This window comes from Lathamus discolor, chromosome 15 (assembly GCF_037157495.1).
Source record: "Lathamus discolor isolate bLatDis1 chromosome 15, bLatDis1.hap1, whole genome shotgun sequence".
NCBI classification, from domain to species: domain Eukaryota; kingdom Metazoa; phylum Chordata; class Aves; order Psittaciformes; family Psittacidae; genus Lathamus; species Lathamus discolor.
The window spans coordinates 9,273,811-9,297,418 of record NC_088898.1 but is presented as its reverse complement, the minus strand read 5'-3'; the positions used below and the strand labels follow the sequence as shown (position 1 = coordinate 9,297,418).

At 46.7% G+C, this 23,608-nt stretch overlaps 1 protein-coding gene across 1 annotated transcript in view; it reads left to right on the top strand.

Moving 5' to 3' along the window:
* The window catches only part of LOC136022348 (voltage-dependent N-type calcium channel subunit alpha-1B-like), a 289,675-nt gene that overhangs the window by 254,945 nt on the left and 11,122 nt on the right, over window positions 1-23,608 (top strand). Inside the window, exons 39-45 of the mRNA XM_065695506.1 lie at window positions 3,027-3,154; window positions 7,024-7,120; window positions 17,368-17,476; window positions 19,403-19,510; window positions 20,756-20,868; window positions 21,946-22,073; window positions 23,103-23,229. Coding sequence (XP_065551578.1) covers window positions 3,027-3,154; window positions 7,024-7,120; window positions 17,368-17,476; window positions 19,403-19,510; window positions 20,756-20,868; window positions 21,946-22,073; window positions 23,103-23,229 — 810 coding nt within the window. The remainder of the gene's footprint in view (window positions 1-3,026; window positions 3,155-7,023; window positions 7,121-17,367; window positions 17,477-19,402; window positions 19,511-20,755; window positions 20,869-21,945; window positions 22,074-23,102; window positions 23,230-23,608) is intronic.

Here is a 23,608-nt window from a genome sequence, read left to right as displayed (position 1 = left end):
GCAGCTGGGAGCGTCACACTTGTTATTCGATGCATTGTGTTCTGTTTGTCACATACATGCAGTGATCGTTTTCTTCTGCAATGGTGCCAGAAAAGCTTTAGACATGAAACTAGACAGAGCTGCTGTACTTGATTTGTGCTTGTGGTCATCAATACCAGGCTGGGTCTCAGCTCCAGTAGGTTCCAGTGTCTTTCCAGTCACTTGCAGGCATAAAAAGCTCATTGCTCTAGGGCCTTGCTTCACTTTATGCACCACTGGGACAGAAGGATGGAAAACCAAGGACAGGGACACAATTAAGCTTTAAGGAGAAAGAAGAAGAAAGTCAGTTCTGAAATGTATCGGAAAGCAACCTATGAAGCCTACATTCAGTTCCATGGCTTTGCTTTAAAATGTGAGATCTGGTGCTTTGTGCAGCTAATCCTTGCTGTCATCAGAGACCTTTAACCAGGAAAAAGAGGCACACGTGGCAGTTTGATGCTGGGTGTAGACAGAGCAGCTTCGATGCCCCCTACTGAGACCCTTTGTCCTGCTGCTGTTGCCCCTTTGACATCCCATGCTTTATTTCTTCTGCATATATCAAAAAAACATGAGTCCCTTATACAGAGTTAATGCTCCATTTACTGATACCTTTGGCAGTCTATTTCAAAGCCAGTTGTTTTCCTCATACAGATCCCTACCCCGACATCCAACATCCTCACTGTTATTTTCACGTGCATTATTGTTCCTAAAGCTTGTTCTTTGAAAGACAAACAAACAGCTCCTCCTGGCTCACCCTCCCTGGCTTGTATCATCCATCCTATTCCACATATAGTAGCAGAATTAGAGGCTGGAGCACATCTGTGCAACACAGCTTTGCATAAAGAGCAAAGGCAGTGAGGGCAGGCTCCAAAAATAGACAGGGGAAAGCCAAGCAGCTGGGCTGCACGGGCCAGGGCTGTAACTCAATTCTTCAAGAGCATTCAGCACTTCATTGCAGTAAAACATGTGGCTCCGCACAAGTGATTAAAGCATTACAGAGCCGCAGCCTGGCCAGGAGGTCACATTTTTACAGTTACACCATAGAGTGGGAGGCGTTGGGTAATGTATTCGGTTTTAAATGTTGTTTCTGGCTCTTTGTGAGTGTCCAGCTCAACAAAATTTTCTTCCTGACATTTACACTGATGAAAAATATAAACTGGAAATTGGAAATACATGGGGGTTTTAGAAACAGCTGTGTGCAAACGAGGGAAAACTGTACTGACCCATGGCTGGAGCTGGGAGCAATGGAAAAGGATGTTTTGCTTTCTCTTGGTGCTCTGTGGGTACTGTTGTGTGTGGGGTACCTCCAGCGCATGAATGAGCCCTGCCCATGTGGTTGTAGTGCTTGCAACTGTTGAGCTATTACCCTGCTTATGGCATTGGAACTAGGTGATCTTTAAGGTCTGTTCCAACCCTAACCAGTCTTTGATTCAATGATTGAGAGCTGGTTTGAACATCCCTGTCCAGTACTGCATAGTGCACTGCAACAAGATCCTAGGACTTGTCTAGGCTGTGCTGCACAGAGCCCCTGCGAGCATCCTGGAACCAGGGTGGCACAAAGCACTGGTTTGGTCCCCAAACCCAGCAGCGATGTTTAGTGCTGCAGGGCAGAAGCCTTGCTTGCAGCTGAGGCACTAGCAGGGCTGGGGAGTGCTTGGCTCTGTGCTCGGCCCTGTGCTCTACAACTTGGCTTGAAGAAGATGGTGGTGTAAGACACCTCAGGACCCTAGTGTAGCCATGGATAGACTGGGGACTGGGTTCAGCTGCCCGCTTTCTTTCAGGATGTATTCTAGAAAATAGATGGACTAAAGATCTGGGGAGTCCCTGATTAGCGTTTGGGGGTGATTCGTTATGAACTGTGCTTGCCTGTACTTGGTGGGTTGTGTGTCCCAGCAAGCACCAAGACCCCTTCTCCATCCAGATCCCACAGGAATTGTTTCAAACTGCACAAACCCCAGACTCCTTTGCCTGGTTTCCTTCCAACTGCTGACAGACCAGCCAGGGATATTTGCATTCAGTTTAATTCTGCTTATCCTTGGGTGCACACTCTCAGATGGGCTCACCACAGTTCTTGCTCAGTGTGGTGAAGGGGAGCAGTGCTCACAGCAGCAGCTCAGCCTCCCTACAGTAGACACAACAAAGGTAGAAAAGTGCCACTCAGGTCTTTATCCAGCACAGGAGCCTCTGTTCCCCCCTGCCTTCCTTCTCTTCCATTCTGCTGGCTGCAGCTTGATCTTTTCCTGTTGAAATCCTTGTGACTCTTCCATTGGCTTTAATAAGAGGAGAATCTTCGGATGCCAGAAGCATTTGCCATGCTCTGTGTTAGTGGCCATTAGGGACAGGAGCCTTTTTTGTGTCCTGTCCCTTGTTTTTTCTGGGGATCTTTGAAAGTTTGAGTTGTTCTGAGTCTGAAATTGGACATCCAGGCTGAAGAAGAGTTTTTCTCCTAGCTGTTCTTGCTTTGATACGTCTTGATATGAGAGCGCTGGAAGAGTCCACCCAGTTCAACCAGTTGGTGCTGCAGTTGCTGCAGCCCATGAGTTAGTCTGTGCTGGAGCAGAACGAAGATGGGGCAAGGGAGAGGTGCTGAGTCAGTGGACTTTGGGATGGGTCATGCTGTAGGGCATTTCCGGTGACGGGGTTGAGGCCAAAAGCAGTGGCAAACCTGCTGCTTGCTGCAGAGCTGGTGGTGGCTGCAGAAGAGGAGGCAGCAGGCGGCCCAGGTACCCAGTGCAAAGTGTATAGAGTTTATTCTCCAGCGTGCAGCTGCTTCTTGTAGAAACCCCACTAAGGAAATCATTCTAATCATGCTAGGGGAATCATTCCAGCTCCTCTTCCAGCTCTTCTTCTCTTTTCCCATTCCCCTTTCCTTCCCCTTCTTTTTTCTTCCTCCTCCTTCCCTTTTCCCTCTTCTTTTTCCTTTTTTCCCCTCCTTTCTTTCTCCTTCTTCTTTCTTTACTTTCCCCTTTTCTTGTCTTTCTAACTGTATTATCACTTCCTCTCTGCAGATGTTAAACCTGTTTGTGGCTGTGATCATGGACAACTTTGAATACCTGACAAGAGATTCCTCCATCCTTGGGCCCCACCATTTGGATGAGTTTGTTCGTGTCTGGGCTGAATATGACCCGGCTGCCTGGTATGTATACTGTTATATATGGAGAAAAGCATCTTCATTGTGTATGAATACCATACCTATACACACAAACAGCCTGTTTTAATGTGAGTACAGTTCCGTAAGGAGGATGGCTCCAAAGCTTGGAGTAACATTGGTGGTAAATGCTCCAACTTCAGTTCATTGCAGACTGGAGACAAACAAATGTGGTGTCATTACAAGGACATTTCCTTTATATAGACATGAACCAACAAATGAAGAAAGCAAAATGCACCCTCCACCCCCACCCGCGAGCCAAAAATTAATAGAGTAGATTCAAATGATTTTGGCTAACTGGCCAAGTAGAAAAGCTGTTTCACATTTCCAAAAGGAGCTTTGATTGCTTTTGGTTTCTGCATCCCCGTTTGGAGATAAAAATGTGCTGAAACTCTTGCCCTTGGCAGCTCTTCAGGTAATTAGAGAGACCAGGCCTTGTTATACCTCATTTGTGCAGCATTTCTCCCTTAGTTGAGAACCACCTTAAGAGTGGTTCTCACAAATCCTGTGAAGAGACCTAAGGCCACACAAAAAACCTTCAAACAATTCAAGTTTTGAAGGTGCCACCCACCTCTTAGAAGGAGTTGATGTACCCCCTTGCTTTGCATCCGAGTCAAGTGCTGCAAGCTCAGCCTTCATCGTTTGTGTTCACCCACCTGTGAGGCAGCAGGGAGTGGTACGAGTTTCTCCATGTGAGGGTGTTTTGCTCAAAACCGTGATTTTCAAACAAACATTTCTTATCAAACCCAGTGTTTGGATCTTGGAATCCTCCTTGTAATGCCAGCAAATTGTACAAGGGAATTTTGTTCTTCTAAATAACATTTTCAGCTTTTGGACTTGCAGTTGGAACATAAGATGTGAAATCAGAAGAAAAGGCAGGAAGCCTGACTTTGGAAGCATTTCAGTTCTCAGTGAGCCTCTGATAAAATGTTCCTGATAGATGAGTGTGCTAAAGGAAGAAACGGTTTTCTCACAGCAGTTGGTGAGCTCTTTGGGTTTATGGTTTTACTTTGTTTTCCTTATTCAAAGACACTGCCAGAGAATGCAGCTTGTCTGGGATGAAATATCCCAGTGTATGGGAGACCCAGGAGCCACTGCTGAAGCATTTTAAGGGATTAACTAAGGGAATGGTTCTGGTCAGTGGTCACTTCGAGAGCAAGACTTTGCTTTTCTCCATTGCCCAGAGAAAGCTACTGCACAACAGTCCTGGTTGTTGGATGCATTTCTAGATGGTCAGTCACAGTAGTTCTCTTTCAATTCTGCAGCTTGGGAATTTGCCTGTTGGGAGACTTAGCCCTACTAATTCTATATCCATTTTCCTCCCCAAAGCTTACTCTGCTATGAATCTACTTGTATTTGTAATGAAGCTGTCTCCAGCTCCTCCAATCTTTCTACTCTTTTTCATCTCCCTTCAGTAGAGACAGATGCAGCAAGTGTTTGTATAATCAGCATCTCAAACTCCCTGCTAGGATGCAATTAAACCACTTTAAAATCTCAGTTAAATTGATTTAGGCTAAATTTAAGTGTAAACCTCTTCCAAAACAACTGCATTTCTCTGCACTGTGTGTGATTTCTAACTAGCTCAAAGCCAGCCATACCATGAGCCTGCATATATACTGCAAACACACTAGCAGCTTGTAATCTCCGAGCAGATTTTCGTTACTACATGCTCTGTAACACAGACAAGTCTTTTGTGGGTATTTGGCAGGCAGTAAATAGTGGTTTTTCCCCCCATTTTCAAATCCAGTCTTATCTTTTACCACCAGAAAATCTCAATGAGGCTGAAAACTTGGGAGTGCCCATTCTCTCCTTATAAATAGTCTTGGCTCTGGTGAGCATCCGTGGGAGGAGTAGCACACCTGCAAGGGGAAAAATTAGTATCAGTGTGGCTTTTTAATGTTTTATGTGTTCAGGAACTTTCCACCCATTAGAGTCAGAAGCATTAAGCTTAGAGAAAGATTTGCTCCCTCTGAGCACAGAGGTTGTGTTTCGTGAGTCACACAGAGGCCAAACCTTTTCACTTCTAGAGTATTTAATACAGAGTATGTCATATATTAAGATCCTAATCCTGTTTTTCTCTAAGCTTGTTCCCATTTTGCTTGGTGTGAAGCTATTGATGTTGGCAGAGGGACCAGGGGCAGAAGTGAAAATCAAAGGACAGCCAACGTGTGATGCTCGAGGCTTAATCCTAAAACATGTACATGTTGTGGATTTTCCGTGTGAACAGTTCCACTGAAATCACTTGTGTTTCCATAAGGTGGACTAACACATCCTCAATTTAAAGGTAATCTGAAATCTATTCGCAGTTTGAGGCCACAAGAGATATTTTTGATCATTTGGGCTGAACTTCTGTGAAGCTCTAGACACGGTGCTTCACAACAGCTCTCCATGGACTGAGCTTAATGACTCGTCTTTCAAGGTACAGCTCCCAGGAACACATCCCATCTTGAAGGCACAGGGTTTTAAAAGAAGCATTTTTTTATTCAGCCTTTTGTTCACTGGTTGATCAAACTCACTGAAAGAAAACGTTGATCCAGTTTTTGTTTTCCATGTCAACCCATCTCCTTTTAGCATTTCAAGGCCAAGTTGGATGGGGCTTGGAGCAACCTGCTCTAGTGGAAGCTGTCCCTGCCCATGGCACTGGGTTGGAACTGGATGAGCTTTAAGGTCCCTTCCAACACAAACCGTTCTATGATTTCAGCTCCCACTATAGACATTTTTCCTTAGCTATCTGAGATAAATAGATGCTGATGAAAATAAACAGAACTCAAATGGATTTAACCTGGGAAAGAATCCCTGTTTGTCATAATATGACACGATTTGCTGCCATAACCTTCTGATACAACACCTCTGCTGGTCTGAAGGCCCTCCATGGACTCTCCCTTAGAGGAACTGCTCGTACATATTTCCTACACACTGAATTTACAAAATCATTCTCTAATTTCAGTAAACTTCTTGACTCATTTAAACCAATGTACTTTTTATAACCACGATTAGGCCTGCAGCCAACACTTGCACAGTTCCATTTGATCTCTTTCCGAATTAATAGTTTTGAGTGGATTGTGAAGGTTTTGAATAGACCTTAATTTTTCACTTCCAAAAAAGCAGTAATATTGAAGGAGGCAGTCCAAAATATTCCAGCCTTCTTTCTATAATGTACCAAAATAAACATAGTGAAGCCAAATCATCTCGTTTTTCAGGAGAGGTCATTTTGAAGCTCAGTGGAGTTCTTTTTGTACATGAGTTGGTTGCTCACAAGAGATTTAGAAATCTAATCCTGCCGTTAAATTAGCTTAAAATATTGTTGGGAATTAATGAGACTGAGAATAAAGCTACCTCAAAGTATCTGGTTTCACCTGCTGGTAACAAAGGTTTTCGCAGTGCCAATGGCCAAGCCAGGTCTCATGATGGCAGTTTCTGGACTCAGCTTATTACCCATAAAGCAGAGCACAACCCTGCTGGAGTTATGTGGGTGGTAACAGTGGAAGGTGATGGTTCCCAAGCTCTTTTGAGCCAGCTAATTGGAATCCCAGTAATAACCCATTAAACAGGCTGTTTGTGTGCTGCAGGCTCTGGTTTTGTTGGGCACATTAGTGATAAAGGTAACCAGATGCAGTGGTTGGAAAGACTTGAACATGACTTGAAGTTTTCAACAAAGAAAACACCAGGATATAGGTTTTGTTGAGCAGTTGGAAGTTCTTCCTTTCTCTGTGTGTGTTAAAGTGCCTCCTTCATTGCAAGCCCAGTCGCTCTCAGACTAACCTTGCTTTTCAGTGTGTTTTGCTCTTCCAACTTCTCCTGTTTGCCTGGGGAAAAACTGATTTTTGCTGTCATAACATCTGATGTTTTCTTTCCAGTTGCCGGATTCATTATAAGGATATGTACAATTTGTTACGTGTTATTGCTCCACCCCTGGGCTTAGGAAAGAAGTGCCCTCATAGGGTGGCCTACAAGGTTTGGAACTTCAGAGACTCCCTCCAGCATTTTCAGTTCTCTTTTTGTTTCTTTTTACACCCCACAACCTCCCCTCCAAGTGCAAATGCAACCAGTACAGAAAAGAAACTGCAACATAACTAACCCCTTGCCTGAAAGAAAGAATGATTGACTGATTGCCTCCTTGTTCCTTGATGCATCTCTTCCCCATCTACTCCCACACCCCAGCTGGCTGGAGACAGGCAGCTTTATGAGACAGTGAACCCTCCAGCTTCCATCCTGCCAGGTCTAGGTGGGAAGTGTTGGGGAAAAGCAGCACAGCACCCGAGCACTTTCTCTCTATACATACACACTGGAGAGAAATGTCCCCCCAGGCTTTACAGGGAGTTGTCCATCATGTTTGGGCTTCCAAGTGTTGTCATTCCAGCTGGATGATCAGCATTTGAGCCCCTCCCTTTCCTGAGCTGGAAAGATGTTTGAGCTGGGCACTGGCTAACGGGGCAGCGGGGTGGGATGGTTACCTAGGCTGAGGAGAGATGACGGGATGAGCTTTTTACAGTGCAACAGCCAAACATTGCCTTGGAAGGAAAATTACATCACCGAGATCCAGTGAAACCTCCTGGCTCATGGCACAGGAAAAGTACAGTGCCCTTGGGAGCTGAGATGGGAACTAAGGACTTTTTTTTTTGCAAGAAAACAGCACAGGATGGCACTGGACTTCAGTGGGGTCCCAGTTAAAGGCAGGGATTTTCTTACAGTCAGTACATGGAGAGCAGAAGAAAAGGAGGGACAAATGGAAGGAGCCAGCATGGAGCTTGCTCTTCTCTTTCACTCCAGATCAAGTGTTTTCCACACCTGATTTGGGGATTTAGAGTTATTAAGCACTGCAGAAAAGGCATGAGACACTACCTCCTGACAGGGAGCAGAGGCAGAAGAGAGGCGTCAGGGGGAAGCCATTGACTCTTACTGCAATTTGTGTCTCTCAGCAGCCTTTAAATTAGCTCTGGGCTATAAAACCTGGGTGGTATTTTAGCTGCATTAGTTACCAAGGACAGGAATAGACGTTTTTGGCTTGGTAAATTCTCTCTTCCACCCCCTCCTGCATCAATGCTTTACATAGGGATTGAGACCCATGTCAGGGCAGTGTGCTGGTGCATGCTTCTGTAGCTGTCCTGCTTGAGATAAGGGGTATCAGATGGGTGCTTAGGTCTTGGTTTCTTTCCTAGTATAGTGATAATACTGTACCACTTTTATAGAGGTTAAACATTAACAACATGTTACAATATACTTAAGTCTCCTCAGATGACAGGCAGCACAGATTTGCACAGGGTAATAAGCTGGCAGCTCCCTGGGAAACCTAAACGGGATTGTCATAGTCATGCTCCCAGTTTCAGTAGCCAGAAAAAAAGCAGAGCAGGAGAATTCCTTGTGGTTTGTGTGTCCGTTGCTTTTCAGGGCAGGATGTTATTTGCCACCAACATGAGCTGAAGGTAGATGCCATCAGTAATGGGCTGGTCTAAGGGCCTTTTCCCAGATCCCTGCAATTCCCAGCTTTCTCTAACGCAGGACAGCATTAGAAGAGGGGGCCCCATCAGACATATAGGAGAAGCAGGTCCCCTTTCCACCACCTTCCTGAAAAACAGCTGCTGGGCTCTGGTTCTGTCAAATTCGGGCTGGAGGTTGTGCAGAGCTGCACCCTTGGCTTGGAGCCAGAGCAGCCAAAGTCTGTCCCCTGAGCAGACGCACCAGGATTGGCTTTTTGCTTCTCTCTTAGCCTACAAGCTAACCTGAAAACCAAACTCTTTATTCACTGAAGGAAAGCTGAAGGAGTTCTCCAAGCCATACCTCTCCCTGTCCCATAACTCTGCCTACCAGCTCTCCCTGGCATGGTGAATACAGAATACAGAATACATCCTCCACCTCTGCAAAGAGCCAGCTAAACCGAGCCCTCCCTACACCCTCTCCACCCCAAGCAGAGACATCAATCATTCCCCACAGGGACCCAATTGCCGAGGCGCAGCTCTGGCCATGGGACATCCCTGCAGTGAGGAGGAGACGTTGGGCATTGAAACACAGCAACGGAAGCAGAGAAACCTTCCTATTTACCCACCTCTTTGGTTTTGTTTTCCTGAGAAGTCTGATTAACCAGATCTCTGTTTTCTTGTCTGCTTTCCCTTCTCTCTCCTCCTTTTCATTTGCTTGGTTGTGTTGCCTTTTTTCCTCATCCCCTTCCCTCTTTATTCCCACCCCTCCACCCTGTCTGGTTTGATTTCTGTGTCCTCTCGCTTTTGCCTCCCTCCTTTTGACTCCAAGCGGGCGCATCAGTTACACAGACATGTATGAGATGCTGAGACACATGTCCCCACCTCTAGGCCTTGGAAAGAAATGCCCAGCTCGTGTTGCCTATAAGGTAGACCAACCCCCAAGAAACTCTTGCCAAACCACCAGCTTTTTGTGCTGTGGCTGAAGTGGGTGCCGGGTTTCTGTGGCGTTAGTGTTGTTCTCCTGGACTTTGCTGGTGCTTCCTCTGCTTTCCGAGCAGACTGGATTTTGGATGATCTGCTTTTCTTATTATTTTTTTGTTGTTCTTTAGTAACCTTTTCTTTTTCTGGTCTTTAAAATTATAGCGCATCACTTTGTCTTTATAAGTATGTCTCTGCTATCTCTATCAGTGTTTCTCTCTCTCCTCTCCCATTCTGCTTCCATTTAGGCTAATTTGGGGAGGGAGGGTGCTAATGACCAATTTACCCCACAATATGATCCCCTTTCATTTATCTTCCTAAAGCTTTGACTCTCAGTTCTCACTTGCCCTTCAGTAGTATGTTGTTTTTCCCCCCTCTTAATTAGATTGGAGTAATCAGAGTAGGCCGTGCTGTAGGAGTTAGCAAGCCATTAAACAGAGGCAACACCAGAAGGGCTCCTGAATTACCCTTTGTGAAAGAAATTATTTGAACAGAAGCCACTGAAGCCAGGAAGATGAAGAAATCACTCAAACTTATTGTTTACTGTGGAAAACTTTTTAATTGAATCACAAGAAATGCATTCTAACCAAAAGGCTGCAAGCTGCTGCCTTCCAGACACTGTCTGCATGAACGCAGTGGAAACACAGGGCCAATATCATGGAGTGGACCCAGACCCTGCAATTTAAAGCCATGCTGATCATGGTGCTTGGAAATCTGCCTTTGTAAGGTCTATTTCTTTGGAAGCTCTTCACATGGAGCTCCATAGTTTTAGAGGGAGAGGTTTGCCACAAGCATTTAGCATTGGTATAACTGAGCATCCACCAAACTCAACAGGAGTTTGTTGCTGTTGATGGCATTTCAGCCACCACCAAGCCCAATTACTGCATTCCATCATGCTGAGTGCAATGGATGCAGATCACAACAGCCCCTCCAGTAGTGCTTGGGTTCTCACTGAGGCCATAGGAAAGCAAGATTTTGTGAGAAACTCCAGCTAAACCCAGATCTGTGCCTGCCTTTACATAGAGGGCAGTTAGCAGCAAGAAGAGGTTCAGATACAGCTTCCTACAAGATCCTTCCTCAGTGTGTTAGGATTTAAAAAGGAAAATTAAAGATAACCTTAAAGCAAGCCAGTTAGATGTCTTTTCTGTATTCCTTTTGATTTGTTTCTGGCCTCTTTGGTAGGTGCTTTAAAAGAGCATCTCTATAACAAGCAGTTCATACCCACCATGCTGTAGCTATGCTTGAGAAACCCAGGTACATCAAAATGCCAGCTCCCAGGTCTCAGCTATTTAAGACAGAAGAGTGGACAGCTAAACATCTGTATAGAGGTACCAGTTATACACAGAAACCCAATGATTTTTCAAGCAATCAGTGTCTCCTTTTATCACCCATGGGTTTCTATTGACTTCAAATAGAGCTGTGTCTTGTAGCAGTTGTTTGCAGCAACCAGATCTGCTCCATGGTCACACATAAGTACCAGAAGCATAAAGCTCCTCTTTCCCCCTAATTTTGTATAGTTAGAAACAAAGAAAATAAAAGAGGATAAAAAGATCATGTGTTAAAATAGACGTTTTTTTACAAGCCTTTTGCTGGTTTTCATGGCGTGGTGTTTCTGTGCCTTTATGTGACTGTGCTCAACTCTTGCTGCAGACTGTCCCTGGGCAGGGGCACTGAGAATGTGTCTTTTCCCTCTGAGTTAGTTGGTACCTTGTTTAATTTGTCTGTCTTTGCAGGACAAATCCACAGAATTTAGGTACCTAGACACGAACTCCTGCTTTTTTTTCTTTCCTAACACATCTTTCATTTTTACCCATCTACTTATGAACCCTCCGAAAGGTGTCTGTGTATGAACCATAATGATGGGAGACCTGGGGAAGACAGTGCAGCCCACACAGAGCCAGCTTGAGGCTGTCAATACAGTCATGTATTGACATGACTGTGACAAAGACCCCCTCGTCCTGCACCATAGCTCAGTTAGTGCCAACAGCAGCCAGGAATTTGTCTCTGTGTTATTTTTGCCCTCTCCCTCTGAGCCAAATGACTTTTTTACTGTTCTGTCTGGCAAAAGCTCTTTTGCCCCACATATCCACCCCTTTCCTTTCCATATTTATTATTCCCAGTCCTCTCTGCAAAGGTTTTGCCCTGTGTCTTTGTCTACGTTGCCTTCTCAGTATGTGCCCACTGTGATTTCGTTTGGATTTTCCCCTCTCTTGGCCTCCTTGGCTGCTGTCCTTCCTTTCTGTTGTTTTCTGGTTCCTCTTTCTCAACTGTTCTCCTTGGTCAGTGTGACCAGCCTCTGCAGTTTTGTGCGTGTGGCTTGCTGCTTGCCAGGAGGTGCATGTGTTGGGTTCTCTGGCCAAGCTGCTTGGGCACCAGGAGAGCTCTATCCTGCACAGGGTGGAGGGGGTAAAGGGGGAAGGAACTGAACCTGAAAATCTCTTCTACCCTCTGTGTTGAAAGGAGGAAGAAAACCACTTTGACTTCACTCAGGTGTCTTCAGGTTTGATCACTTCTTCGTTTTTAGATGAAAATGATGTTGGCCAGGTTGGACAGGGCTTGGAGCAAGCTGCTCTAGTGGAAGGTGTCCCTGCTTGTGGCAGGGTTTGGAACTGGAGGAGCTTTAAGGTCCCTTCCAACACAAACCATTCTATGGTTCTATCATTATATGGGGGCAGGTTTGCTGCATTTACAGTCATGTACTGAGACATTGAGGTCTCTTAGACTCAGCATGTCCATAGCGAAAGGTCCTGGGCTTTATCTGCTATTCAGCAGTAGCTGTAAAGACAAAGTGGCAGCCAGCCTTTGCCATTATCTGGACTCAGCCCATCCTTTGCACACTTTGTGTGCATCTTTAAAGAAAAATGGGACAAGGAAATGCCCATGATGCTGCTAAATCTCTCTGAGACTATTGTGCCATCAAGATTATCTTGCAGATACCAGCGTGACTGAGGTTAAAGGATGGTTTTCTGAGAGCCTAGGCATTATTCTTAGGAAGAGTGGTGCTAGGAAATGCAATAACCCAAGCCTTTCCCCACTGCTCTGAAGAGTCATTTTTTTACCTCCCTCTCTGGGGACAGAAGACAGCATTGCCAGCCAGCATATCTCTACCTCTGTACAACTAGCTGTGGGCAAAAGCCTGCATGGAGTCTGCAGGGTGATGATGGCAGCTGGAGGGGGATCTTGACTTCATTTTGTGGTGGTTTTGGAGCTGTCAAGCACAGCTTTGCACACCCTGTTTCAAAAGTGATTTGTTGCAGGGATTAGGAGGGCTCTGGCTCTCCTTTAAACACCCCCTGACATGGCCAAGGCTCCTGGATATGTGATGGGGGTGATCTTGCAGCTCCCCATCCATGACTGGACCTCACCTTGCCACATGGATTTTGGGATCTGGATTACACCCCTGAAAGGTAAACAAGAGTTTGAAAGGCCCATTTGCTGCCTTCCTACCTCTTCTGCACAGAGTTAGCATCATACAACGCCTTTACTGGACAAGGAGCAAGGCTGCACCTACTGGAGGTAGGATGACCACTCCACGGTCCGGTTGTGTGCCAGAGACAGAGCCCATACTTTGGGGCACAGACCCGGCTCCTCTGTTGGCTGTGGGAGAGAGGAAGGCCATGGCAAGCATCCCCGAAGCCAGCAGAAGAGTTAAAGGAGAGCAGAGCAGTTACAACTAGGTCAGGGTGAATTATTCATAACAAATAATTTATTCACCAAACTCAGCCTCGTTTCCAACAAGCAGTGCTCCATTGTCCCGAATTTATTCACATTTGGGGGTTATTCCCGGAGCAGTTCTTGTCCCGGAGGCTGCAGTTCTCTTAATAATTCAAATCCATTGGGGTGCCAGCTAGGTTTCCCGACATTCAGAATGCTCCTGTTCCTGCTCACATTAGACAAATGTGACAGAGAATAAAATCTACAGTGCAGATAGCTCAGTGCTCACTTTCTGGGTCAGGCTGAGAGCCCACAGGGAACCTTTTATCCTGGCATTTCACACCAGGATGAATTTCCCCCTCATTTCTCTATCACATTCTTTGCCTATTCGGACATTAAGATGTTTCTGAGCAGAAACCAAATGCTGAAAGGACATAAATTCTGTCAATCCTGCTTGACATAAAGCTTTGGTTTCTCATTTGGGATGTCCCTATTTGCAATTATACCACTATGAGAAGCTGAGGGGTGTCTGCACCCCTCCTGACCACACAAGTAACCAGAGTAAATCACATTGCCTCCCTCAACCCATCTGTAATCGGTTACTACTTCATTTTGTGCACTGAGTTAATGAGGAGACTCTGGAGACAATACTGCAGCTCCTGCCGCTGGGGCCTCCTCCTGCAGCAGCAGTAACAAGCTCCCCTCGCCATGGCTGGCTCAGGAGGGAGGGGAATGCCTCAAACCATCTCATTAAAATCAAGGGCAGGAGGAGAGTTCCCCAAGCACAGCTGGGAAACAGGAGCGGGGACTCCATCTGCTGCCCGCTGCCTTCCCTTCAATGCTCTTGGAGGAAATTGGAGATGAAAGGAGGAAAAGGAGGAGTATCGGGAGCAGGGAGATCATAGAACAGTTTGGGTTGGAACGGACCTACAAAGGTCATCTAGTCCAAACCCTGCAATGAGCAGGACTGCTTCGCTTTGGCGTTCTAGTTTCACAGTAAAACCAAGCCTGACCTGATCTAGAAGCACTTCCCTTCCAGGTCTGGGCACCTAAGAGGGATTTTTACCTTTTTCTTTTCCTGTTCCCCAATCATTAATTCACCTGAACACCTCCTGTTTGTGGCTGGCAATTCCCAGGTCACCCCAACTGATGCAAGCCTTTTACTAGTGCAGGGAAGCATCAGGTCCCCTGCCATCTGTATGGTACATCTGTATGTAGCAGCAGGCTCATGTTTTCCTTCTGGGGTCTAAAAAGTTGGAAAATTGTCCAAATCAGATTTTGGTTTTTAGTCAGATTTTTGCTTCTTATTCCAAAGCAGGAGGAACTGGTAAAGACCCATCCCTGACAGTGTTCAAGGCCAGATTGGATGGGGCTTGGAGAAGCCTGCTCTAGTGGAAGGTGTCCCTGCCCATGGAAGGGGTTGGGTGAGATTTAAGGTCCCTTCAAACACAAACCAGGCTGGGATTCTATGACTGGAAATTTCAACGACCTAAAGGTTGACCTCTTTGACCAGTTTGCATACTGGATTGCTGCATATAGCTTTGATGTGGCCTGTGTTCCGCATACATGTGCTTTGTGAATTCAGTCTGGACAGACAGCTGGGAGGATCTGGGATGTCTCAGTCCCAAAATGTTTTTTTGGCTCTAGTTTTTGTGAGGATAGAGCTCTCCTGTGGGGAATTACTTCTCATCTGCTTGTTCTTCACCTCCATGCATCTTCTTTCTCTCTCCATTCCTTAACTCTCCCACTGTAGTAGGATTCATTGGGACTCTGTAAGTGGTACCTGGGGACTCTTGTCAATGATATAATTTTTTGGTAACATTTTGTGTGCTGAGGGCAGGGTCTGCGTGAAAATCCTGTTTCATTTAACACAAGTGAACAGAAAAAAACTGTTGTTTCTTTGCCAGCATTTGATACTGTCATTGAATTATAAAGGGAGGAGAATCTTGGCTTAGATTTCCCTATCTGGGGCTTGTCAGACATGGAAGATAAATGCTGGGCAAGCTTTAAGAAGGACCTTTGAGATTACAATGGCTTGTCTCAGACTTTAGGAGGCAGTTTGTTACAAGAGCCTCTTGTCCCTGCAGCATGCAATGAGATCTGAAGGAATGTAAGAAGATAACTAAGGCGGTCTTGGCTCCTTGAATGTCAGCTCACTTCAGAAGCAGGCTTGTGCCCTCGGTCTGCCTCTTACAACCCATTGATAGACAAAGTCTTCCTTCACCAGTCTTGGCTTGGTTTTGGGTAGAGCACAGGCATAAGAATTGGGGCTAACAGTGAGCAACCTCCCTCTCACCTCACCTATTGCTCCAGGCACATCTTTGCTCTCAGCTACACCGTGTTTCTCTTCAGCAGCCCAAACCTGCCCATCAGCAGCAGTGCTCCTACCACCCAGCTTCCCCAGCCAGTAAGGAGGGTGAGAGGGGTTGCGCAAGGCACCCCTGAGCTGCTGCAGTTCTATCTGAAGGGAGGGTTAAACCAGCAAAGCTGCATCTCTAAATGATATTCACAGCCACTGACACTGCACAGTATTATAGTGCATGGATCTGGCCTTGCCTGTTCACTCTCTGCCCCAATAAGTCTGTAGCCCGCTGCTGAAGGTGCTTGAATTTCTTTAGCAGCATGTTGGGCTGTTGTTAAACAAAGAGAAGGTTTCTGTGCAGCGATAGGGATCAGAATAACAGCCTAAAGCAGCAGCTTTCAGATGTGGATGGAATTCCCTCCTGAGCAAGGGGCCCAGGCTAAGCTGTCAGTTGGTTTACAGGCTGCTACGAGGCTCTGCTCAGGCAGATTAACACCCAGTGACTTCCTCAGGTTGCACGTACCCTTGGAGAGCGGAAACACAGGGGCTTGTCTGATGTGGCTCTGGCCATGGAAGCTTCTAAGCAGCCTGTGGAAGCTGAGAGAATGAGAAAACATGAGGTTGCTGGAGGAGAAGGGATCAGTCCTTTAAATGTGTCGCTGAGGTTATCAGGAGGGCTTGGAGAGTGTTTCTCCCCATCTGCATCTACATGTTCTGCTGCCAATGGTGTAAGGAAGCCATAGCTTCCCAAAGCGATCTCAGGTACTTCATTGTTTACCGGAGTGAGGAATTTGCCCTGTCAGAGGTGGTCCTGGCTGGTGATGGGGAAGGAATTGCTCTTAGTTCTGGAGATCTTGGAAGATACTTACCCTGAGGGACTATTCCATGCTCAGACCGAATGAACATAGCTGGGGGAAATTGCAGTCCTGCTCATGCTAACCCAGGCTGCTCCCCAGTGGGTAAGGTCTGGATGGAGCTGTGTAGCTCATTGACTGGAAGGAAAGGAGGAGACTTCCAGAGCTCATAGGATGCCACAGTGAAAGGAGGTAAGAGACATAACCCAAGTGTCTCCAATAAAAAGGATATTGCACACCTTTACCTATTAAATCCAGGCCCAAACTGCCCTGGAGTACTTGTGCCACACTGCAGGGCTCACCAGCCTTGTTTTCAAGTGTGCTTCAGGCTGTGTAGGAGATGCATCATCACAGGGCTGCTCCAGAGACCGCACAGCTCCTGTAGAAGCACTCACATGCCTCCTGTTGTCAGTCATTGAAAGTGCCTTTATCACATCCCGCTCACCTCGCTTTCTGGATGGAGCTGCATCCTTGAGTGGTAGATACAAATCATCCATCATCTTGCTTTATTCAAGGATTCCAAGTCCTCTTTGTTCCTGTTGCTGCTGTTGTAGAACCAGAGTACAGGTGAAGGTCACTGGCATCGGAAAGGATGGTGGAGGTGTCTTTGTGGTTTATACCTCCTGAGCAGGCTGCTTTGGCAGGGGAGAGGGGTACCAGCAGCATGTCTGAAGGCTGCATACATAATTGGAACTGCCAGGAGCAGGGTATCAGGCTGTGAAATGGGATGGGATCAAACAGGCTTCTTCTGGAAGAGCTCTCTTTGTAGGATTGCAGTACAAATGCTGGCAAATAACCGTTTAATCACTAAAGCCACCGTTACAGCTCAGAGGAGAGCTGGCATCTATACAGAGAAGATGCGTTCAACTCAGTGCACAAAAGGTTAACACACGTTTGTAATCTGGCTCTTTCTATGGTCTCGCAGTATGGGAGGGAAGGGGTGGAGGGGGGAGGAATCCTGGCCCAGGCTCACAGCCACCACGTCTCTCTCTGCAGCGCCTGGTGCGGATGAACATGCCGATCTCACCTGAAGATTTAACCGTCCACTTCACGTCCACACTGATGGCCCTGATCCGTACTGCCCTGGAAATCAAGCTCGCCTCAGGTGAGAGGGAGGTGATGTCCTACAGCACGTGTGGGCTCAGACCCCGAGTGCCTGTTGACTTGGTGTCTGCCCCGGGTGGAAATCCTGTCTTCCTATTGCCTGGCTGCCATCTGCCAGCACCTGAGGACAAGGGAGCCTCAAGGACAGGCAACAGAGGGGTCTGGAGCATTGCTCTGCCTTTGGGCTGGCTGCTTACAGCATCCCTGTGGATGAGACGCGGAGAACTTTGGCCATCCCCATTGAGGGCTCTCAGAGGAGAAGCCCTGTACATGTGCTTGCTGCTGTATAAGAGAAATGAGACTTTCCACACCTCTTTTCTTCACTATTCTGGCATGAGGGAAAACCAGCCCTTCCTCACCAATTGCTGCCTGCTGGCAGCGAAGCAGCAACTCCAAATGCCCTGCACATTCTGCCTTGTGATAAGATTTAATTATTTAAGTGTTTAATCAGGCATTTCCTTGACTTCCCAATTAAACATTGCAATGTAATAAAAGACATTGGCCTTTTCTCTGGGTCGTTACACTGTTTAATCAGGCTGGCTGGGGTCAGAAGCAAGGCATGACTGGCCAGAGCACTCCTATACCTAATGTGAACGCTAACAGGAGGTAACAATGCTCTTACAAGCAAAAGGCAGGGCAGGGTTAGGATGTTGTGCTTTTCCTAAGCAGTTTTAGGTCAGCCATTCAGCCTCTCTGTATTAGTTACCTTCCCTCATTTGTTGCTTAAACTTTGTCTTTGATGCTTTGGGCTGGCACTGCTGGAAGAAGACAATATTTTGAGGTCACTGGGCCTCCCCTAGGGAGTGACACCAAGTATCACTCATTCCTAAGGATGCACTTAGACTGCCTGGGATTTAAAGGCCAGCACCTTATTTCAGTTATATTTCATCCAGACAAAGATGCTGTGAGTGTGCCTTCTTTAGGCTTCTCATTACCTGTCAGCAATGGTAATTGAAACAGCCTTTTTCAACTCAAAAAGTCTTCCCCCCCCACTTCTTTGGCTGCACACTGGAAGGGAACCAAAGAGAGCTCAGCTGATAGCGCTGGATTCTGTCTCAGGTTTCTATCTGCTGTGGGTTGGGAGGGTTTGACCTGGTTTGTTGTTATACGCTTCGTTTGAATAGTTTCCATGTGTTACAATTAATTGAGTCTTTAGTGGGATTAACAGGCCCTTAATAAACCCTCCCTAATGAGTTTCTGTGTAGGAGTACAAACCACTGTATAGCAGGGAACCCAGAACCTCCTCCCATTACCTTTCTCTTAGAAAACTAATCTCTGTCATTCAGATGAAGCACTTAATTGCCTGCTGTGCCGTGCAGTCATCTGGGAGCTGGCCTCTTGGCTTACATGTATTTTAATCACTTTCCACTTGTGTATTAAGAGCTCACTTTGGCCATTTGAATAACGCCACCGTGTTCTGCTCTTTCTGTTTTACCTTGTGATGTGGCTGCTGTTTGATGCTGCTGATACAGAACAGGGCGCTTATGTCCCATGGCCAAGAAATCTTTAGGAAGAGACAGTGTGAAGAGTGTTTATTATCAACCATGGCATTGCTCATAGTCCAGCACCTCAGACCAGGTCATTTACATCACCCTTGGGAGTTGCTTCTGCTTTCTGGTGACAGAACCCAGCACCCCATATGAGCACTTAGGTAGAGTAGGTCTGAGCTTAAGCTTAAGCTCCAAATAACTGCAGAGGGTCAGCAGGCTGAAGTAATGATGTTCCTGCTGCCTTCACACACTTCTGTCGCAGAGGAAGTCACTGATTCCCTTTGTAGCATCCGCTGCATTGGCACTGGCTTGCTGTCCTCAAGAAATGGGAACAGAGGAAATGCTGTCCCATGCTTGCTGTGCGGTGGAATGTGCTGGCAGGACAAGGGTTTTCACTCCTCCTTGTGTCCCTCTTTCCCTTCTCTCCTGTTCTGCAGGCGGTGTTAAGCAGCACCAGTGTGATGCAGAGCTGAGGAAGGAGATCTCGCTGGTTTGGCCCAACCTGTCCCAGAAGACTCTGGATTTGCTGGTGCCTCCTCACAAACGTAAGTGGTCCATCAGCAAGCACCCAACCCATCCCATGCAGGGTAGGTTTCTCCCTCCTTGCCTGCTCTGTCCCTGGCACCATCGAGGTGCACAGTCAGCTGGAGGATGCAGAAAAGAAACTGAGGGCATTTCAGCTTCTTGGTATCCTCTCCATAGGGTTCATAGCCTGCACCTCCGCGCCATGGTCACAAAAGGAGCAGGGAAGCTGAGGCCACATCTCTGCATGCATTTCATTATGCTACAGTAGATTTTACAGTACTCAGGGCATTTCCCCCTTCTTGACACTATATGGTTTAGGGTTTTTTTAATGTGTGGCCTCTTCCAGAGCTTTTTCATAGCTCTGTCTGCCTCCAGCCTGTGCCTTGCAGGACAATTTCTACCATTGAGCTCCAGCAAACCAGGAGAAAATGGAAGTTTGCTGAGAACTTACTGAATCAGAAGTGAGGTATTTTGGGGCTAAAGGCCTTTGTGTTACTGGATGATGTCCTGGGCACATATGCTGAGAAAATGGGAAGTTTTGCCATTATCTTGAGTATCCCAGACATGGGCTCTGGATTCCTGATTAATGAGAAACAGTGCAGAGCAATGGAAGTATTGTTCATTAAGAAGGAGGCAGCTGAGGAGGTGCAAATCAGCGCGTAGTGGCTGCTTAAGTCTTTTTCTCCACTCCCCTCTTGATGCCTGTATATCTGCTGCTTCAATTCCCTGCTCTACAGTAAGTGCTCCACTGCTGCGCAGGGAAGGGCTGGGAGCCCATAGCTGTGAGGGTGGAAAAAGACATCTGGAAAGATGAAATACTCTCTAAATCTATATTAGCCCATCATGCCCCAGTTGACTGTAATTCAAAGAAATAAGAATAAGGCTGCTTTGTGGATAAAAAGCTGGCTGTGGAACTGGTACTGATTTAGTGATTCTTCTGGCTGCAATGCTTACAACAGCACAGAGTTTTCCTGCCTGTTTTTTAATACACAGTCTCTTTTGCCCCAGAGAGCTGGAGATAGGGGCCATCCTCCTCAGATGTGGAAGGCAGCAACAGGCAAAGATCTGAAGAAGTCTGTTGTAACCTTCTCTTAGCCTTTTTTTGTCTCCCCCATGTTTCTGTGTGTTTTGCTTCGTTATTCTCATGTCGCCTCTTCTTTATCATGCTCATTTGTTGTTATTTCTCATGCTTATTTACTTATTCTTCTCTTCTGATCCTGTTCCTCACCTGGATGTCTCTGCTGCATTTGGCCATCCTCTGACAGCCGATGAGATGACCGTGGGGAAGGTCTACGCAGCACTGATGATATTTGACTTCTACAAGCAGAATAAGAACAGCAGGGAACAAGTCCATCAGCCGCCTGGAGGCCTCTGCCAGGTACTCAGCCAAAAGGTGTCCTCCTTGGTCCTCCCTCCCAGGCAGCCTCTTCTCTTGTGTGGCTTGAAAAGTCTGCTCCACAAAATGTCCAGTGACATCTGACAGTCTAAGTTCTCAGAAGTGGCCTGCACCGCAACCTGCACATGGCTGGGGAACACCAAAAGAGTTCTTTGGGACACCAAGGAGTTACTGAAAGCTGATGATATATAGAATCACAGAGTGGTTTGTGTTGGAAGAGACCTTAAAGCCCCTCCAGCTCCAGCCCCTGCCAAGGGCAGGGACCCCTTCCACTGGAGCAGCTTGCTCCAAGCCCCTGTGTCCAACCTGGCCTTGAGCACTGCCAGGGATGGGGCAGCCACAGCTTCTCTGGGCACCCTGTGCCAGAGTCTCAGCACCCTCACCCTAACCCTAGCTTCTGCCTTTCATCTAATCTGAACTTCCCCTGTTTAAGTTTAAACCCATTAATCCCATATATAATAAATTTTGCTCTTTTCCTTCCGACAGACCAGCCCCAGAGGGTGGGATAAAAGAGTCCAATATAGCTGTGTTTATACTGGCTATAAAAAGTCTAAATTACTTATGAAAAAGGGAATTCTTCAGATTCATTTTGGATCTGAGAGATTTGAAGACTTTCAATTTCTTGACAATACTTCCACACAATCGTTTTGGGCTTGAAATCCCAGTGGTTTCTGATGTGACAAATACCTATAGATTTCAGGATGATAGTCCTGCTGATTTCCTGTATGTCTCACAGGTGGAAGGCTACAGCACAGCTAGTGTCACAATGAATTGCACGGCTCCTTTGGTCATATCAGGGGACAAAATCTCTGCTGTGCTCTCATGACCAGGAGGATGCTTTGTTAGAGGGAGGGGGGATTGCAGCAATCCCTTGTGCAGTTCTGTGGGCAGCAAGTGTCCTTCAGAGACTCTTACAGCTATGGGAATGCTGGGGTGGACTTTCTGCTGGGCTGATCACTCAGGGTGACAAAGTGGACCTTTATTAACTAGGAAGAGCACCACAGCCCATCCTTCCCATACAGAGCTCTGTTTCTGACAACCTCTCCTTGTGCTTCACAGCCTGGGCCGGTGTCACTCTTCCACCCCTTGAAGGCCACTTTGGAGCAAACCCAACCTGCAGCATTCAGCAACGCAAAGGCTTTCCTTCGCCAGAAGAGCTCAGCATCACTCAACAATGGGGGTGCCTTGTGAGTATCCCGAGACCTCCCCACCGAAGTTGAGAAGGGGCACACTGGGTGTATCCACCCACCCTAACCACTGCTGGTTCAGTCACTGTGGAGGTGCGGACACCAAAACCAGGAGCCCCTCCATACCATGGCTGGGACAATTTGCCACTGGTGGCCACCAAAACGCCTGGTGCAGCTCTCCATGTGGTGCTAGTGTTGGGTTTTCTTAATGCTCTCCTCCGAATCTCAGTTGGAGAGCTTTCCGTATGGTAAGTGTGAGTTTACAGGGATTTGGGCATTGTAAAATAACCAAGCAAACCCTGACCCACCACTGCAGTGAGGGCTTGGGAATCAAAAGATCTTTGGGAACAAAGTCATCCCTGAAGCTCATGGCACCTGGTAACAGCAAGAGCTTCTTCAAACTTTCCAGGGCAGAATCTGGTTCATCTTTGTGCAAACTAATGCCTCCACAGAGATCTTGCCGAACAGTTATAGTAACAGTGATCCCTAATCCATTCTCTTCTTCAGGTGACTTTCCTGGAGTTACAGGCACTATGGATTTTCAGTGATAGACATCTGAAGTTCAATTGCCCTAATTAACCCTGATGGGGACACCATCATCAGACTCTACACTGAAACCCAGAGCCCCCTGTACCACTGTACCTTCAGTGAATGTGCTTTAGCATGGCCACAGATGTGTTTGACCAATGTCTAACTGGCCTTGCATGCATAATTTGCCTGACCTCCAACATTCTTCATTCTTCTTCATCAGAACTTAAGCTGCAGAAGCTGATTTCCTTAGTGAACTGAAGAAAAATGTGGTGTCTGGTTTGATTTCCTTGTTGCTCATGGGATCTTCAGGCTGTATAGGAAGCGGCCACGTCAAAACCCAGGGGACCTGATAGCTTCACCAGCAGCTGTGCCTATCCTGCAACTGGTTTCACAAGTGAAACCCCAAAGGGTATCTGAGGGCTTTACCCTTGTCACAATTAAGGAAGCAAAATCTCCATGCAGAAGAGTTAATCTTTTTTCCTCTCTTCCATCTAACAGGCCAGCCCCAGAAGGTGGGATCAAAGAGTCCAGTTCTTGGGGGACCCAGCGCACCCAGGATGTGTTTTATGAAACCAGGACACCAGCTTTTGAGAGAGGCCACTCAGAAGAAATCCCCATTGAACGGGTGAGCAAACAGGGTGAAGATGTGAAGACAGGATGAGATGTGGGAGATATTAGAAAAGATATTTAGAGATATTAGAAAATGTTTAGAAAACCTGGGTGAAATGCAGTAGACAGGAGGTCTGTCCCTTGAGACAAGCATTACTGTGTCCCTTAAAACCCCAAGTTCGCTCTAACTGGAGAAAACCCAAATCTGGTATCAGCAGCCTGTACAGGTCTGGTGGCTGTACATGTGGACACACTTTGCATGGAATTGTCTGCTGTAATAGATTTCTAAACGTTTCCTCTTCCTAGCTGTCCCATTGTCACAATTCCATTGTCCTCATTGTACAAGCTGAGATGATGGGTTGTTGGGACTCGTTGCCATGGCTGGTGGAAGAGCT